Source organism: Zalophus californianus, chromosome 1 (assembly GCF_009762305.2).
Source record: "Zalophus californianus isolate mZalCal1 chromosome 1, mZalCal1.pri.v2, whole genome shotgun sequence".
Taxonomy (NCBI): Eukaryota; Metazoa; Chordata; class Mammalia; order Carnivora; family Otariidae; genus Zalophus; species Zalophus californianus.
Window position 1 is genome coordinate 123,699,453 of NC_045595.1, and position 19,017 is coordinate 123,718,469.

A 19,017-nucleotide genomic window follows, 5' to 3' on the forward strand; every position below is an offset into this window, starting at 1 on the left:
TTTTTTAATCCATTCTGACACCCTATGTCTTTTGATTGGAGCATTTAGTCCATTTACCTTCAGAGTAATTATTGATAGGTATGTATTTAGTACCATTTTATTACTTGTTTTGTCATTGTTTCTGGCGATTTTCTCTGTTCCTTTCTTGTCTTTGTTACTTTTGGTTTTTCCTTTCCACTCAAGGAGTCTCCTTTAATATTTCTTGCAGGGCTTGTTTCGTGGTCACAAACTCCTTTTAGTTTTTGCCTGGGAAACTTTTTATCTCTCTTTCTATTCTGAAGGACAGCCTTGCTGGATAGAGTATTCTTATAGCAGATAAGGGATAGCAGATGTTTCCCATTCAGCACTTTGCATATATAATGCCACTTTCTTCTGGCTTGCCAAGTTTCTGTGGAGAGATCTTCAGCTAGCTTTATGGGTCTTCCCTTGTAAATTAGGGACTTCTTTGGTCTTGCTGCTTTTAGGATTTTTTCTTTATCACTATATTTTGCAAATTTAATTACAATATGTCTTGGTGTTGGCCTGCCTTTGTTGATTTTGATGCGAGTTCTTTGTGCCTCCTGGATCTGGATGTCTGTTTCCTTCCCCAGATTAGGGAATTTTTCAGCTATTATTTCCTCAAATAAATGTTCTGCCTTCTCTCTCTTCTCCTTCTGAGACTCCTATAACATGAATGTTATTACATTTGATGGAGTCACTGAATTACCTAAGTCTATTCTTGTGTTCCATAATTCTTCTTTCTCTCTTTTGTTCAGGTTCATTATTTTCCATTATTTTGTCTTCTAGATCCTTTATTCATTCCTCTTCTTCCAGCCTTGTGTTCATTGCATCAAGCCTGTTTCCAACCTCAGTTATTGTATTTTGCATTTCTGATTCTTTTTAAATTCTTTTATCTCGGTAGTAAGGGTCTCCCTGAAGTCTTCCATTCTTTTCTCAAGCCTAGCAAATATCCTTATGATTATTGTTTTAAATTCTCCATCAGGTACATTACTTATATCTGTTTTGCTTGGATCTCTAGCCATGGCCTTATCTTGTTGTTTCATTTGGGATGAATTGCTCCATCTTGGCATTTTGTCCAAGTCTTGGTCTTCTTCTCTGTGTTAGAAAAGGCTGTTATGTTTCCTGCTCCTGAGAGTAATGGCTTTATGGAGAAGAGGTCATACACTGTCCAGGGCCTGGTGCTTCAGGGAGTGTCTCCAGTGTGAGCTGCGTGCACTCTGCTGCTGTGTTTTGGCTGCTCTAGCCTTCAGGCCAATCATCTGCAGAGGCTCTCCCTGCCTGTAGTGAGCAGTGTTTGGTCCTTGGCCAGAGTGTGGCCTGTTTTAACTAAGTGTGCTCTGGTCTGCTTGTTACATGAGATCTCATACCACTTTCACTAGAAATGAAGTTTTGCAGAACACTCCAGTCAGGAGACATGGTGTGGGCAGGGTTTCTGCTGGTCTTCTAGGGAAGACGCCCACCACACTGGAGCTGAGGCAAGCTTGATCGAGAAGGGCGGTTGGGCACAGAGCGTGGGGGTGTGGGACTTGGAGCAAGCAGGGGAGGCAGCCAGTGTCTGGCTGAGCTGCCCTCAGCAGGTGGCTCTGGTGGCCTTTGCTGAGGGGCGTGGCAGGGAAATAGTGCCAGCCAACTCTTTTGTCCCCAGAGAGGTGCCTCAGGGCCTCTCAGGGACACACTCCTGGAAAAGTGAGTCATCTCCCCTCTGTGTGCCCCAGGTTTTCCTCAGATCATCGTTTCCCCACTGTCTGTCCTTGGGTTGCTTGCCTGCCTTCTCTGCTGGAGAAAGGCAGTGCCCTCCGGGCTCTATCTCAGCCAAGCCCACGGACCTCTAAAACTTCAGTCTTTGAGCCCTGCTGCTTGCAAGAACTCACAAAAATCAGCCCCTCTCATTTTCCCCGCCAGTGGCTTTGGGGAAATGTTCTCCTTGTGTGCTCCCCTGTGTGCTCCTCTCTCGTTCTCTCTTTCTTTCCTGCCTTTCTCTGAAACCACAGCTTCCTCTCCTCCACAGCACCAGTGATCTGCTTCTCCCCCAAACCATGTCTCTATACTTCCTACCTTCCATGATGTGGCTTCTTTTCTCCCTTTAGTTGGACAGTTTGTTGTCAGTCTTCAGGTCGATTTCTGGGGTATTTAGGACGATTTGATAGTTATCTAGTTGATAACTATGTGTGAGGGGAGCCTAGGGTTTTCTTACTATGCTGACATCTTAGGTCTCTTCTCCAAAAACCCAGACTTTAAAAAGAGAAGGCCATAGGAAAGAGTGACTAAAAAAAAGAAGAGTTGCATCCAGTGACCCCTCAGACCAGTTTCAAAACAAAGAGAAGTCTGATAGAGCTGGGTTGTTCTAGACAGAAAAGCAGTTAATTAGCCTGGTGAGGGGAAGGTGATGTAAGTCAAGAACTTTTGGATTTTCACTTCACTTTGAGGTCCCTGTGCCTTTATCTAGGGAATGCATCGTAATGTAAGTTTCTTAAAAAGGAAGAAGGGTTATGAAAAAGAGGCTCTGGAAATATGTCTTTAGTTTATTTTATTATTTTATTTTTTAAAGATTTTATTTATTCATTTGAGATACAGAGAGAGAGAGAGAGAGAGAGACAGCATGAGCAGGGGGAGAGGCAGAGGCAGAGGGAGAAGCAGGCTTCCCACTGAGTCAGGAGCCCAATGTGGGACCTGATCCCAGGACTCCAGGATCATGACCCAAGCTGAAGGCAGATGCTTAACCATCTGAGCCACCCAGGCACCCCATATGTCTTTATTTTAAAAGATTTTTAAAAAGTACTCCTTCTGTTGTTTTTCACAAATCACCAAATGTTTGCCTACTGAGTTATCTGGTGCAATTCTGACCTAAGTCCTTTGGGCGACTGCCCAGCAAGTGAATAGTCAAATATCATGGGGAAAACTATTGAATTTTAATTTTCCATGATTTTTCAAATGAGATTTTGACCTGATGTTTAAAAGTTCCATTATGACAGCTGTAACTATATTATATATATATATAATTTATAAAATATATTTTATGTTTTTAAAAAAGTGATTGAGACTTGGGGCGCCTGGGTGGCTCAGTCGTTAGGTGTCTGCCTTCAGCTCAGGTCATGATCCCAGGATCCTGGGATCGAGCCCTGCATCGGGCTCCCTGCTCGGCGGGAAGCCTGCTTCTCCCTCTCCCTCTACCCCTGCTTGTGTTCCCTCTCTCACTGTGTCTCTCTCTGTCAAATAAATAAAATTTTTTAAAAAGTGATTGAGACTTAACAAATACTAAAGAAAAATGTAGAAATCGAATTCTTACTACAGCACTCTAACATAAAAACAACTCATTTCTTTGGGTTCTCCTCTGTGCTTTCTGGATTGGCCCAAAGCACCCCACGCATCAGAACACAGACTTGGGGGAAGAGGGTAGAGAAGACAATTTTTCAATCCACTTTTCACATAATCTGAATAATGTGCTCGGCATGGTTAGAAGCCAAATGCAGAGTATTTAAAAAGTTAGATAATGCCTGCCTTCAGGGAAGTTACATACCTCTAAAAAGGATACAAATGACATGAAAAATCAGAGGCCTGTGCTAGGGGGCGCTGTTGACGCCTCACCCTCTATGCCCGCCGCCTGCCTCTGAGCTTCCCCGAGCCGCAGTTGCGGTTCCCCACCTTGTAGCTTTGCCTCAAGGGCTTCTTGCGGCTTCTCCACCAGCTTTCCCTGAGCCACAGCAGCTTGCTGAACCTGTCTGCAGGGAAATTCCAGAAATGCCCGGGGTGTGGCACTGCCGGGGGTAAAGTTCAACCAATGAGAAATGGAAGCTTGCGGATAAAGACAGCAGCCTCCCCAGCCTTCAGGAGTCCAAGCAGGATCGGGCCCTGCTGCCTTCAGCGGTAACTCCCTCTTTACTCTGAATTGGCTTTGCTGGTCCTTGTCTTGCTTTATCCCCTCCTCCACGTGTGCTTCCTGAGAAGGGGTTCTAAGCAAACGGGACTGCAGGTGAGCACAGAGCTGGCAGGGAAGCCGCTACCGTCCGTGCGATCACCTGAGCATTGTGCGGAATGAGAAGACCTCGGGAGCTCAAGCCGGAACCTGGGGTCGTGAAACGGAGAAAGGGGAGCCACGATGATTTTAAAGTGTGACCAGTCACCTGGAAGCGAAGGAAAGCTTCAAACAGGCCTAGTGAGATCAACACTTGAATGTGTCCTTGTTGAAAAAGCCAGCGAGCTACGAAAATACGCAAGAAGAATCTATGTTTCAAGAAGTCAGGGATTTGGTAGTAACTGGAAGGGGAGGGGAGAGAAGGGGGCTTCCCTTTCTTAATTTCGGTGCTGCTGAGCTGTGTATGTTAAGTTCCTGAAAAACATCAAGCTGTCTATCACATTGGCACTTTCTGTAGGTATGTTACCTATTAGTAAAAAGCGTAAAGAACCACAGGTAGGTCAGTTTAGGTGAATGGGCTGGAAACCAGTTGGCAGTAGGTTATAGAGCAGCTAGAAGGTGAAAAAGGAAAAACGGAATACCCTGAAGAAGCTTGACTTGATCCATTGTCTATTGTTGTCACAAACCATCCCAGAACTTAAGGGCTTATGACAGCAACTGTTCCATTTGCTTATAATTCTGTGGGCCAGCCATTTGGGCTGGGCTCAGCTGGATGGTCCTGTTGCTAGTTGCAGTGGCAGTTGGACTGGGTCAGGGTGATCTAGCATGGCCTCACACCCATGTGAGATAGTTGGTGCTGGCTGTCATCTGGTCCTTTCTCCTGGTCTCTCATCCTCACTTGGTGACAGCATTTAAGGAGGTTTAGAGTGGAGGCTGCAGTCTTCCTGGGGCATAGGTTTGAAAGTTGTACAATGTCATTGCTGCCATGTTCTGTTGGCCAAAGCAAGTCATAAGCCCCGCCTTGGTTTAACAGTAGGGAATGGTGGGGACTGTGGGGACCTAGCCAGCACATACCTCATCTTAAAGGGACAGCTGTTCAGCTCCAACAGGAATCGATGCTATGTGTCCCATTGTTCCTAGACATTCTGATTTTGCACAAAAGTCCAAAACCTAAAACATCACGTGAAATCTTTCAATTTTTATATTTAGCGACTAATTCACAATGTTAAACACTATATGGTCCAAATAAATATGCTTGTGAGCCTTGAACTTATAACCTCTGCCTCAGATGATAGCAAGATTTCGAATACTCGAGACCATCATTCTCCAAATAAAAGTGGAAGCAAATTTAAGAAATCCACTCTCTCTCTTTGGCCTGTGGGGCATCGGTCTTTCACTTTTGGTTTATTTCTGTAGTGTAGGAGACCCAACACTGTCAGCATAATAGGAATTTGGAGAAAACCACCTTTCATTTCCTCCCCTTAGACACCTCTCTCTGCCCTCCCTCCAGCTTAGAACTTACACTTGGAAATTACTATTATTATTTTTAGTTATTTTGTTTTTTTCAATTGAAGTATAGCTGACATACAGTATCCTATTACTTTCAGATATACATCATAGAATTCCACATTTTTACATCATAAAATGATCCCCAAGATAGTCTAGTTACCACCTCGAAATCACTATCATTTTATTGACTTCTGGAAGTGGGAAAGAAGTCCAGACCATGGGTGTGGGTGTGGGGTGTGTTGTCCTCTCTATTCAAGATGGTCTGGCTCACTTTCAGAGAGTAGAGGAAAGGCATCTGCTATAGCTTGATAGAAACACCTACTGTGCGCATCTGCTTTTGTGCTTTTACCTATGTATCTCATTGGCCTTCATGAGTGAGGCTTTATTACCACGTTTGAAGACCTCAGAGAGGATTATTTGCTGGCAGAGTCCCACTGCTGGCAAGTGGCAGGTGGAGATCTGGGGTGAGCTCTCTTGCATGCTGAAGCCCATGCTTTTCCCATTGGTATTTGATCAGTCCCATACCTGTACCTCATATACCTGGGGGTTGTATGTAAGCCCCTGGAGTCTTGAAGAGGTGGTAAAGGACAGTCTCAGGGCCATGACCATTCTGAAGTGTGAAGCTCTAGAGCTACTGAATGAGCTGAAACATGTAAAGAAGAGGTCCTGGCCAACAAAGTCACTGATAATAGCTATTACTGTTATCAGTAGTAGTAATATGGTTGTTTCCCGGTTCCTACTCTGGTGTCCTCAAAGACTGACACTTACTCTATTTCACTCTCATCTTTGCTGTTTTCTCCAGCTTGGTAATTCCCACACTGGCACTCAAATGCCTCTTATTTCAGGCACTTATTTTGAGAAGGGCAGTAACTTTGCACTCACAATTCACTAGAATGTGGGCAGCATGAAGGGCCCCCTGGTCTGACCTGTTCACTGATGCGCCCCAGCACCCCCCAATGGCCTTCTGAATATGTGCTTACTGGAAGCTGTCTCAGTTTTTTAAAAGAAATTTGCCGCCTCACTCTATCATCACACCTCACGGGGGACAGAGGCCTGGGAGTAGCAGAGGATGCTGAGACTCTGAGGCTGACCCCCCTGGGGGCCCACAACTGGGGTGTAGGGTGGGGTATCCACAGATACACAGTTCTGTCTCAAGGTCAGACATGCAGCACTCTGGCTTTCAAGACCCCGGTGCAGAATGAGGAATCTGGTTTTCAAATAAAGGGACGCTGCTGATTTCACGCTTTTAATTATTTAATTAATGAATATTTACATTTTAAAAAAGCAGTTAAGGAACCAGGCACAGAGAGCATTGATTGTGAGGCAGAGAATGGATACATGGATCATTTCCAATGCTTCACGGATGGAAAGCTCACAGGAAACGGAGTCTCCTGAGTTCACAGTTCTCATTCTGAATACAAACCCTTCAGCTATCCATCCTCATTTTTTTTTCTTTAACACTTAAACGTTGTCAACCATGTATGCTTATGAGTGCTCAGCTGGGAGAAGCCTGCTTTAGCTGACAACATCTCTTCCAGAGCCAAAACCACGTGATTTTATTCCTGAAAGGACTCGACCTTGTTCTTAGAATAAATCCGTTGTAGAATGTTGGGCTCTGGGATAAGGAGACTTGAAAACCTTGGTAGGGAAGAGAACAGAACTCATCCAACTCTGTTTGGTTGAGGTACTCTGTCTGGACATTCTTTGCTCTCTCTAGAGGAAGGACCAGTAGGCTTTTCTTAAAAGATGGTGAATATTTTAGAATTTGCAGATCATTTGGTCACGAATGCATGTAAATGAATGGACATGGCTGTGTTTAAATAAAACTTTATTTACAAAAACAGGAGGCCCAGCCTTGGTGTGCCAAGTGCTGCAGTAGAGGTGAGGCTAGGAGTCTGAGTTCTGTCCAGAATATCAAAATATTCTGAACGGATGTTCATTGCCAGGTATTTGTTTTTTTGTGTCAGTGACGTGCTCCAACTGCAAAACTTCGGTATGAAGTTTTAGAGTGGTTTAGGAGACTATCAGCACCTTTGGCCCAGACTATTTTGTGTGAAGAATCCAAGTAGGTCTACATCAGGAGGCATGATGTTCTATTTCTTTGTGTCAAACAGAAGTAGGGTGACATTCACTTATGTGCATTTATTAAGAATAAATTGAACAATTATAGCAGCTTGGCAAAAGAGTAAGTAAGCCTGCATTTTGGTTGGATTGCCATCCCAGTCTCTGACTTTACAACTTCCAAATGATCAGCGTGACAAATTTTCATTTACCTTATGTTTGACTACGGTTTGTAAGTTAAAAATTTAAAATAGCATAAAGGAAAAATAACCTGTAATAAATTAAGTCATAAGACATTCGGTTCCTTTAATGAACGCTTCCAGTCTCAAGTCAAAGTCAGCACTATCTCACATGTGAATTAGATGTCATTAGGGATCATTTTATAGTACCTGCCCACCCCCCTAAGAATAATGCGAATTCACTGACTTCTCGCCTGCAACTTTCTGAGAGCTGCTGCTGAATTCCTTTTCTAGTGTATTTCTAGATTCAAGAATTTCTCAAGGCCCATCCATTTTAAACCTCCAAACTGCCAGTAGTAATTGGCCTCAGAGGATCTTCCAGGGAAATAAAAATATATTCCTGAGCACACTTAAAGTCCTTTAGCATTTGCTCATTTTATACAAGACAGAGTAGAGAGGGATGAGACATGAAGGATCCTCTTTGCCCCTGTTATAGAGGGTGACAGACCTCAGAAAACCCTCAAGTGCCATATCAGATCAGGGATGTTAACAAGACAATTACCTCTATTAAAAAATAATATTTTGTCAGTCACTTAAAAGGGTAAGTTAAACAGAAGATTTGTTGTAGAGGCCTCATTTTGGGGTTTTTTGTTGTTGTTTGTTTTTTGTTTGTTTTCAGAAACCCTTTCCTTGTCCTCTAAAATGGTTTACATAATAAGGAGGTGCTCTGTTTGGGGACCGAGGCTGAAGGAATAAGGGGTGAGGAGATGCAGGAGGAAGGGCAGGTTCTTCCTGAGTATACAAATCTGGTCTGCCCACAGGCTGGCATCTGCAGAAAGGCTTCTCCACCTGCTGTTTTCATCACTCATGGTACATTACAATTTCCCAAGTTAGTACACAAGAGAGGAACTGCTCATGTTTTTGACTACCTAGAGATGAAGTTTTCTTCCAAAGGTGCTACTAAAAGAAAACTGTATTTTGTTTTACCATATGCCTCTCAACTATCTAATGACAGCCTCTCCAAGCCTCTGTGTGATGCCTTAAGAGTTGAGAATTAAGAACATCCCAAGGAAGGGCGAGTCACCGAGTGGACACTTGATACAGAGCAAACGCCTGCACCAGATCTGCTATGTTGAGTACTGTCCAACGACTAAGCTTGGACAATCTGGATAGTTTGAGTGGCTATTCTACCTTCTACCATTTTGTATAATTACAGAATTCTTCCTTCTTGAAAATAAAAATGATTACAGAGATAATCAGATTATGGGGTACAGCATTTGGGGTCATTTCGGAAGATTGCAGTTGATTTAAAATGTGGGGCAGATTCATAACAGCTTTTCAAGGCTTTGAATCTTATGCATTTTCAAGTTGATACCAGATATTGCAATGTTAAAGATAAGTTATTTGAACTTCCATTATTAGGTGGTAGTGGTGTCAGAATGATGGCTAATTAGGCCATGCAGTACACCTCGTGTCCACACCCCATGTGACTTTTGCAGAAAGCCGCCCTACGGAAGCTGCTATTGCAAATAGGCAATTATTGCACACAATCTTCCAGAAAATCCACCCAAGTAAAGCTGGTAGCCTCTCATCTTTGCAGAAGAATATCTTGCCTTTGAGAAGATGCAGTAGAAAGGAAACTGGCCCCAGACACGAACAGTAAGATTTCTTGTCTGAGATTCTGTAAGTTTGGCATTTCATGAGCTCGCCCCTCCACCTCGTTTATTCACCCACCAAGCAGTTACTGAGCACCTCCACTGTGCCAGGCACTGTTCCAGGCTCAGAGGATATACTATGAACAAAACACAGCAAAGTTCCTGCCCCGTGGAACTTACATTCAAGCAGGGGAGACAGATGAACCTTAAGTACATGATATCACGGTGTTCAAAATGGCTTAGAGGTATCCTGTCTGAAATCTGTTTACTGCCTCTCCTCACTTGTGGACAATGACCACGTCAAGGGAGAGGCCACGAATGAACCACAGCAATTTCACTGGTCCCGCCTCCACCATCTCTCAGCTGGGTGAACTCAAGTGAGTCCTTCAACCAACCTGGGCCTCAGTTTCTGAGGAGAGGCTGGATTAAGTGACTTGTTTTTTATGAGAAGGGGAGGACCTTTTAAGCTGTTCTTTTTCATGGTGTTAGGAGAGCATTTTGCACAAAATTAAAAGCCAGTGCATTGACTGTTCTACAGTTGAAAAACTATGTAAAAGTAAACCATAAGAAAGCCTTAGGTATTCCACGCCCACTCAACTCTCTAAATGCCAATCTAAACTTCAGAAATAGCAAATGTCTTACTTACAGCTGCTATAGAATGAAGTCACTACCATCTTCAGCCTTCCGAGAAATTCTTTATTCATAAAGCACAGTCCCACCTCATTTGTGAAATGTTCTCTAGCTGTGACATCCTCTCCTGAGTGTGACACTCTTTCCTACTCACCCAGATTATTGACTCTGTACTCCTGTTTAACCTCTTCCTGGCTCCATGAAAACAAGGATTGGGTCCTCGCTTTTTCTGAAGAATGACGCCAGTGAGATTCTGCCCCGATAATCCATACACGTGTGATAGATGCACCTACAGCATGTTTTATGGGCACAGGCCTTTTGGGAACCCACATCAGCTCTTCAGGCTGTAAGAACAGTTCTGCTTAGTAACATTAGAGCTGGGGTGTACCAAAGGGACTACTACTATTCACAAAGGAAACATGGGTTTCCGGAACAATTCATAGACTGGGACAATGTGAATTAATGAAGATCCTAACCTCTTTGGAAGGCTGGTGGAATGTTAAGGCATATTTAATAATACAAGTTAAGTAGCAAGTATTTTGCAATCAATTCTTCTTAAAGAAGGTAACATAGCTGACAGCTGAATGTCAAATAAGGTCAGGCTTCTACTTATTAATTTGGTAGGAGTTATGAAGCCTCCAGTTCTCTTGAAAGACAAATTGCATTCACTGGTTTGATTTTCAAATGGAGAAACTCAAATTTCAATCAACCCAGCAGCTAAGGGTGATAGGAAATTTTCCAGGACTATAAAGAATCTTTTCTTGTCTGGATCAGATCCCCACGGCCACCTTGGAGGCTTCTGAAGGCTGCGTGCTCTCAGTTTTATCAGCTGCTGTGTAATGAAATATCTTACACGTGTTTTCAAATTTGATCAGGTGGGCCCTACCAAAAGACCGTATCTTGTCATTGCCTTTGGAGGCAAAGTAAAATCTCTGCCTCAATAACCAAATTTAATTCCTTCCTATTGCTCTGTGGTGTTAAGATCTATAGTGTTGACGTTATCAGAAGCACCCAACTTGGGCTGCTGTGTACATAACGTCCACCCTGTCCTTCCAGTCACTGGAAAGGGATAAGGACCACATCCACATCCTTGCTTGGGTGGACACTCCTACTGCAGGACCAGATGGGCAGGGGCATCTCGCTGCCACCCTGAAGCACCTGGGAGCAGCATCACAACATCTTCTAGGAATAAACAATGTCTCGAACCGTGTCTGTATGTACTACGAAGTGAGGGCAGGTCCGGCAGTCATCGGCTGCATTAATGAGGGTCAGAGAAAAATAAGGAGGGTCCGACAATTTCTGGCAACCTAGATCACAGGCACAGGTAAATTCTTGTTAGCAAAGGAAATGCATTTTGGTGTATACCATGGAATTTGTTGTTGAGCATAGAGCTACCAATAAGAAGACAGTCCCTTTTTCACAAGGATAAGCAGGAGGAGTTAGAAAGCCCACCTGATGTTCAGTGCCCTTCTATCAGGACTGCAGCCCTGCCCAGCCAATCCAGAGGGTCCCTGGGGTGGATCCCAGCATGCGTCAGGGCTGCCTGCAGCTGTGAGGATCTCCCTAAAGTCACTGTGTACAGTGTACTTTTCAAGGTGGGAGTCCTTGGAGCTGCAAACGAATATCACCCTTAAGTCCAAACCTCTGTGGGCACTATGGCTTCTTTGGTTCCAACGGAAGGCAGTAGGCTTTCTTCAGACAGGAAATAAAAGGGGAACTGCACTAAGAACCCACGGATCTTCTTCAGTTCTTCCTCAGCTCTAATGGGATCTTCCCTTGCTAAGATGGGCTTGGTTATAAAGTCTCTCAATTGAGTTAAATTGTGTACTTCATCATTGGGAAGGCACCGGAACACCTGATTAAAACACAAATAGGAAGAAACTAGGTCATAAGTTTAAAAGAAAAGATATCTCCTTTACAGAAAATATGCATTCTGACAGACAAAATCTTTGCTAATTTTATGCCACAGCACAGACCTGATTGAAGAGTTGTTTCTCTTATTTGCTACCAGGAGATGACAAGATTTGCTTCCATCAAAAAAAAAAAAAAATCATAGATCCTTCTATCTGATCTACACGGGTCATCGACTTTAGGATAAAGTCAAGCTAGTGGTATGGGAATTCCACTGATGTTAGTCCACATTCAGGTTAGGATTTTGGATTATAATTCCCCGAATTTCACTGGAGGTTCTGGTCTAAGAGGAACATTGCAGATTATATTGCCTCTAACTTTTCATTTTCAAAAATGTTCATATCTGTACCTTTACTTAAAGGTATCAGTTGTACACTTATTTTGCTAATTGAAAATGAGCTCCCCATAGCAGAATACTTCCCTCCTAAATACGTCAGCATGTATTAAGAATACGGATGTGCCTATATAACCACGATAGCATTCTCACACCTCAGAAAATCACTTCCAAGTCATTTACGATAATGGTCCATATTCAGATTTATCCTATGTTCCCAAAATGTTTTTTATAGCTGCTATCCACCCTACCTCCAAGAGGATCCAAACAAGGCTGTGCACTTCATTACATTTTAAAAGCCTCCATGCATATGACCTATTTGGTCGTGGCCTTGAGTCCTCAGCATGAAATAAGGCTATGTCGACTGTCATGTTTCATTAGGAATGATGAATTCTCCGGGCTGGAAGGCACTCCAGCAGTCATGAAGAACACCAACACACTCTTACCCAATTTCTGATAGATGGTCAGCAGATCTCAGCTTGAAGATTTTCTATGACAGAAAGCTGGCTACTTCATGAAGTAACTTGTTCCCCTGTTGGACAACTCTTAACTCTGGTGCATTCTTTATCATAACCCATGGATAGAACTTACCAAAAGATACATTTGGCCTCCCTAACATATGGAGCTGGTTTTAAAACACCTTTCCAAAATTAGAGCTGCCCAATAAAGGACGTGTTTCATTATAATAAGTTCCATCATAAGGATGGATGCCATTTACTATGCTATGTGTTAAGTACATTTAAAAGACTATTCTTTATTATCATAACTACCCCAGTGAATATTCCTCCCAGTTGATAAGCGAAGAGAGGAGGGCTCACAAAGTCAAATCACTACATACAAAGTTCTATCACCAGCAACTGGGTGAGCTGGGTTGAACCCAGCCAGGTCTGACTCATTTTTGGATCTCATCTGCCTCTTTTCTCTTTGTCACTAGACACTTCCAAAGGCTAGGTAACCACCTTCTAAGGATGCTCATGATGGGACCCCAGAGTCAGATGAGAGATCAGAATGCCACTAATGGCTCTTCTAAACCATAATCCATGTTACTTTTTGACTCTGTTTTTTAATGTCTACAAAGAGGTATTTTATTACAACTTGGAAATGTACTGGTTTTTTACACTCATTAAGAATACTCTGTACCAATAATATGCAGTAATAATGATGTGCTTTTGTGATGTGATTCAATTAAAAAAGGTGGGGGGTGATATGCAAACCTCACCTTATCATAAATTGTAGCATTTCGAGCTGCCGTTGCAACCCACACCTCCTTGAAGAATTTGTCACACACTGGATCCTGAATGTTTTCACTTGGGTCAGAAAGATAGCCAAGGACAACCCTGAAATACAAGTACCCTCCAAAATGAGTAACTGAGATAAAGAAGTTCGCAGCAGGCATTGTTTCTAATGATAATGTACTTCATTATGTTACCATTCATGTAACCCAACCACAGAAGTTTTTTTTTTTTTTAAGAAAATCAGAGGAAGCCATTAAAACTGTGTGTGTATAAAACCTCAGTTGCAAAACAAAACAAAACAAATCTAAGCTGTTATAATGTTTGAAAGTTTTAACTATTGGATAGACAGAAAGACCTGAATTTAGTTCCAAGAAAGTCCTGGCAATTTGGCCCAAGGGGGTGAGAACCTTGGAGGATGGGGTTACATTCAAAACATGGGCCAGGGGGCGCCTGGGTGGCTCAGTCGGTTGGGCATCTGACTCTTGATTTTGGCTCAGGTCATGACCTCAGGGTCCTGGGATCAAGCCCTGTGTCACGCTCCATGCTCAGTGGAGAGTCCCCTTGGGGATTCTTTCTCGCCCTCTCCCTTTGCCTCTCCTTCTACTCTCTCTCTCAAATAAATCTTTAAACACACACACACACACACACACACACACACACACACACACACACACACACACACACACAAAACCCATGGGGCCAGCAAATGTGCTAAGTCCTTTCCAAGAACTGTCTCAGTAAATCCTCAACAATCTTATAAAGAAGCAACTATTATTATTTCCAGTTTACAAATAAGGGAACTAAGGCACAGAGAGAGTATAAGAAACTTGTTCAAGGTCATCCAGCTGGTAAGCTGCAGATCTGGGACTCCAGACCACCTCACTCCCAAACCTGTGCTCTCAACCAGGATGAAATATCCCTTTCTCCTGCCTCTCCCCCTATTTCTCTCCCTTTCTCTCTCCCTCTTAACTTCCCTCCCTCCCTTCCTTCTCTTGGGCCAAGAACTATGTCAAACTCTAGGGTACAGAAATGAATACAAAAGACATGGAGCTTCCCTGGGTAATTAAATTTGATGGGTAAGATCAACAATGAATAAATAATCATCCTCAAAAAGAATGAAGTATTGTGATAAATACTGGGTGTGCTTTAAAAGTATGAGATGAGAGTCATCAGGGAGCCTTCCCCCGCCCTTGCTGTTTGCCTGACCCCACCTACCATCTTTCAGCATTCAGTGCAAGGCTTCCCCTTGATTCGCTCCCCCTTCTCCCATCTCCCATTTCTCTGTCTCAGTCCTCAGAGACTTGAACATTGCCCCCCTCTGTACTTCATATATGCTTTGTTTTATCAGAACACCTATAATACTTCACTCACTTTTTGTTTTTAACAGGCTTATGTCCCACATCTAGCAGGTTAATTCTTCAAGAGAACATGACCTGGCTACTCTCATATCCCCAGAGTGCCTGGTGAAAACGAAGCCACATACTAGATGTTGTCTGACATGATCATATACAAACAGCAGACTGGAAACAACAAGAAATTCTTAAGCAAAGTAAGGTAAGTTTTAGAGGTCATATTAGAAAACGATACAAACCCTTATACTTATAGAAGGCTTTGGAGTTAAAAAAAAAACATTTCAACCTCAATCCTGTGAGGTACATGGTACACGATTCCCATTTTGCAGATGGGAAGCTAAAATTTGGAGACATACTACTAACAAAGTTAGATTTCAAACGGAGTCTAAAGCCCTTTCTCACATGCCTGATAGGTTCAAAGAAGATCAAAAAGGCTTATGTTACATTGAAGGCAGAAGTGAGGAAATTGGTCTTAGTAGGACTTTGGCTTTTATGCTAAGTGAAACTGGGACATATTGCAGACACTGGAGCAGACGAGTGGTAGGAGCTGACTTACAGAGGAAAATACGGCGACTGTATTGAGAACAGAGTGTGCGGGGCAAGGGCTGTAACAGGGAGACCACTCAGGAGCTCCTGCAGTAATGTGAGTGAGAGATGATGGCTTGGGCAGTGGAGGGGAAGGTGGAGCCAACAGGTTGTACTGACAGAGTAGGTGTACCATGTGAGAACAAGTGAGGCATCAAGGATGACAACGGGGGTTTGGGCGTGAACAACTAGAAGAATATGGGTGCCATTGGCTGACATGGGGAATTCTGTTGGTAGAGCCAGTTTGTGGGAGAAGACCAGAAATTCAGTGTTGAACCTGTTGAGACTTTCATTAAACATTCACAGGGTAATGCAAAGTAGGCAGCTGGAGAAATGAATCTGGAGTTGAGGAGAGGGGGCCTGGCTGGAGTATAAATTTGAGAATTGTCAATATATCTATATCTATATCTACATCTATGTATACATAAAGCCATGGAACTTTTAACTGGTGTGAGGAGAGAGTTTAGACAGAGAAGAGGACCCAGTGTGCCTCAGTGGGAAAGAAGAAGAGGAATAGCCATCGGAGCGTGGAGAAAAGCAAGGGTGTCATATCCTGGAACCACACAGAGTTCGCCAAGGAGAACTGTGTCAAATTCAGATGAGAAGGGACCACTGGATTCAACAGTGTGGAGGTCCTTCTATTGTTACCCTCTCTGTATTTAAATAATTGTGGATTGATGTCATCATTCTTAATGGTTGTAAAATTTCCCATCATGTGAAATTTCTTTAACCAAGTATTATGACCTCTTGGATGGTTTCTAGTTTTTCATTATTCTGAACAATTTTACAATGAACATAATTTATTCATCATGAATACTTTGTGAATTTACAGGACTCTTTCACCAGGAAAAACTTTAGAGTTAAAATTTACTTCAGGAAAGGCTGTTCCAACACAGACACGTAACCGTGCCTGTTCTCCCCAGTCATCCCCAACACGATTAATTCCTGAAAAAGCTCAGCCATTTTTACAAAGATAAAAGGACATCTCATTTTAGTTTTAGTCTGCACTTTTCCCACTACCTAAAAATTCTTTAAAATGAACGGATTTGACACCATGGGCTCACTTAGGATTTTTTAGAGTTTTATAACCTGAAAATTTTATTTCCACTTCAAATAATGTCTCCTTCAGACTACAGAAGAATAACTTTTAAAATGGATTTAAGGATGGTGTTTGCACACAGATGCTGGCTGCTCATTAAGACCTAATGCAGGGGCACCTGGGTGGCTCAGTTGTTAAGCGTCTGCCTTCGGCTCAGGTCATGATCCCAGGGTCCTGGGATGGAGCCCTGAATCGGGCTCTCTGCTTGGCGGGAAGCCTGCTTCTCCCTCTCCCACTGTCTCTCTGTCAAATAAATAAATAAAATCTTAAAAAAAAAAAAAAAGACCTAATGCAAAATCTGCTGCAAATCTGAAGGAGCATGCAAGTTATGACAATACATCAATTAAAACATTGCCTTTGATGGGGATCAGGTCTAACCAGCTGAAAACTTAGCAAAAAGAACACTTCTGTAACTTTGTTTTTAATTTAAAAACAAGAGGTGACACAATGTGTCCACCAAATTATAAGTTAAGAGCTTGTTTGTAGAAAAAGTATTTAAATAAGTCTACCACAGGTAATTTTTAGTAATAAATTACTTTCCCTGTCAGTTTTCTCATGTTAAAATGCAGAGTAAGATGAAATTCTCTGGATATTTTTTTGGGGACTAAGGTTAGGGAAAACTCATCTGATTTAATGTAGGTGTGTATAATGGGAATTATTTAATGGTTCATTGTTTATGCATCAGTGGAACAGGAGGAAAACTGCAGAAAATAGTTCCTGGTCTTTCCATTCCTCATGTCTGTTGCTTAATATGATTCTGAGCTCTACTTGGGTGGATAATGGTTTCTGTTGAGTGATGGTTACATCTGTACGGGTTGGATAATTTTGCAGGACTTAATGAACTGTTTGGCATATAGTTGCGACATTCAGTGCAGTACCCTGATGTTGACTCTGTTTAGAATTGATTTCACATTGAAATGTGTCTATTTCTATTCAAAAATAACCCAGATGGAAAATGGATTGAAGCTGCATTTTTTTTTTTTAGTGAGAAAATGGCTGTATCCTAGGCCCCGATATTATCTTTGAGAACATTTCCTAATAAAATCAACATGAGGTTTTTTTGGCGCTTTTTAATATATTAGCTGTGTTTGCCATTGGGGCAAAGTGAAAAATGATTGTTCGCGAACAAATGCCTCTTTAAAACAGTCTGAAAATTGTCAGTAAAATAAAAGCACCTAAGAATATGCTTAGCCTGAAATGTATAAGATCAGCATAAAAAAGTTAAAATAAAACTCCAACGATTCCTGAAGAGCAACAGCCCCATTAATGAAAACCCTAGAGCTTTATTAAAGAAAAATTCAAAACAAATTTGAATAAATTGAAGCCTATACTTTGTTCCTCAAGAGGATGACTCAACATTATAAATGTTAATTCTTTTTATATTAATCTACAAATCTGTAATTTCAACAATACCAACCAAAAAAATGAAGAGAACATGAATAAATAATTCTAAAGTTCATGTGGAAGAGTGAATGTTTAAGAGTAGCCAAGATTATTCTGCCAAAGAATATTGATTTGGGAAGTGGGGTGGCAAGAAGCAGTATTAAAGCACACAGCCACAATGATTAAAGCGGTGTCACACTGGGATGCAAGTAAGCAGATTATAATAGCACCTGATGGAGAGACTAGAGATGAGTAAGGATATATAGCAACGCGGTGTATCGTAAGAAGGCACTGCATGTTAGGCAAAGAGTACTGCACATCATTCAGTTCTGGATCAACTGGTAGGCTGCGTGGGGGAGGGGGAATGTTAGAGTCCCTATCTCATTTCTTACATTAAAATAAATTGCAGATGTTAAATGTAAAAAGCAGTATCAAATAAGTACTAGAAGAAAATACAGTATTTGATCTTGGGTTGGGGAAACTGTACTAGGCATGCAAGAAAAGGAGGCAAAAAACCTGGATAGATTTGATTAATAAGATTTTGAATTGCCCCCAAATACTCTAAATATGATTCAAAGGCAACTGACAGATCAGATTTGGAACCAGTGTGACAAAAGAATTAGCCTCGTAGATACTTAAATTACTTCTAAATCATTCAAAGAAAGGGAAACATTCCAACAAAATGGACAAAAGACATGAATAGGCCAGGTAATTTCTAAAAGAACAATTACAAGAACAATATGGCTAACGAACACATTTTTTTGAACCCTCAAAAATACAAATTAATGAAATTCCACTTGAAATCCAACAAATTGGCAAAGATTAAATAAAATAATAGAACTCAGTGTTGGTAAAGACAGGAGGAATAAGCCCCTGAGAGCATTACTAGCAAGACAGCAAGAAGTCAGAGGGTAAAGGAAGCAGCACACTTCCTTGGATTAGAAATTCCATAGTCAGGATTTAGCTAAGGAAACAAGAAGGGAAATAAGATGCTATCTACAAATATATCAACTTATTTATTTTAAAGATTTTATTTTTAAGTAATCTCCACAGCCAACATGGGGCTTGAACTCTCAACCCCAAGATCAAGAGTCCGCTCCACCAGCTGAGCCAGCCAGGCATCCCTATATCTACTTTTTTATATCCATGAAAAACCTGACTATCAGTGAGGTATTAGTTAAAGGAGTCACAGCATACTCACATGATGTAATACAATGCAGCCATTAAATGT

The 19,017-nt window shown here is 41.9% G+C and overlaps 1 protein-coding gene across 7 annotated transcripts in view; it reads right to left on the bottom strand.

The window, feature by feature from the left end:
* Positions 1-6,576: 6,576 nt before the first annotated feature.
* The window catches only part of PLD1 (phospholipase D1), a 199,711-nt gene continuing 187,270 nt past the window's right edge, over positions 6,577-19,017 (bottom strand). For 6 of the 7 annotated variants that reach the window (XM_027583301.2, XM_027583299.2, XM_027583297.2 and 3 more), the window contains 2 exons: positions 13,352-13,469; positions 6,577-11,742 (listed from right to left, as the gene is read on the bottom strand). In XM_027583301.2, the coding sequence (XP_027439102.2) occupies positions 11,518-11,742; positions 13,352-13,469 (343 nt within the window). In that variant the 3' untranslated portion in view covers positions 6,577-11,517. The remainder of the gene's footprint in view (positions 11,743-13,351; positions 13,470-19,017) is intronic. The other variant, XM_027583298.2, reaches the window with a different exon arrangement.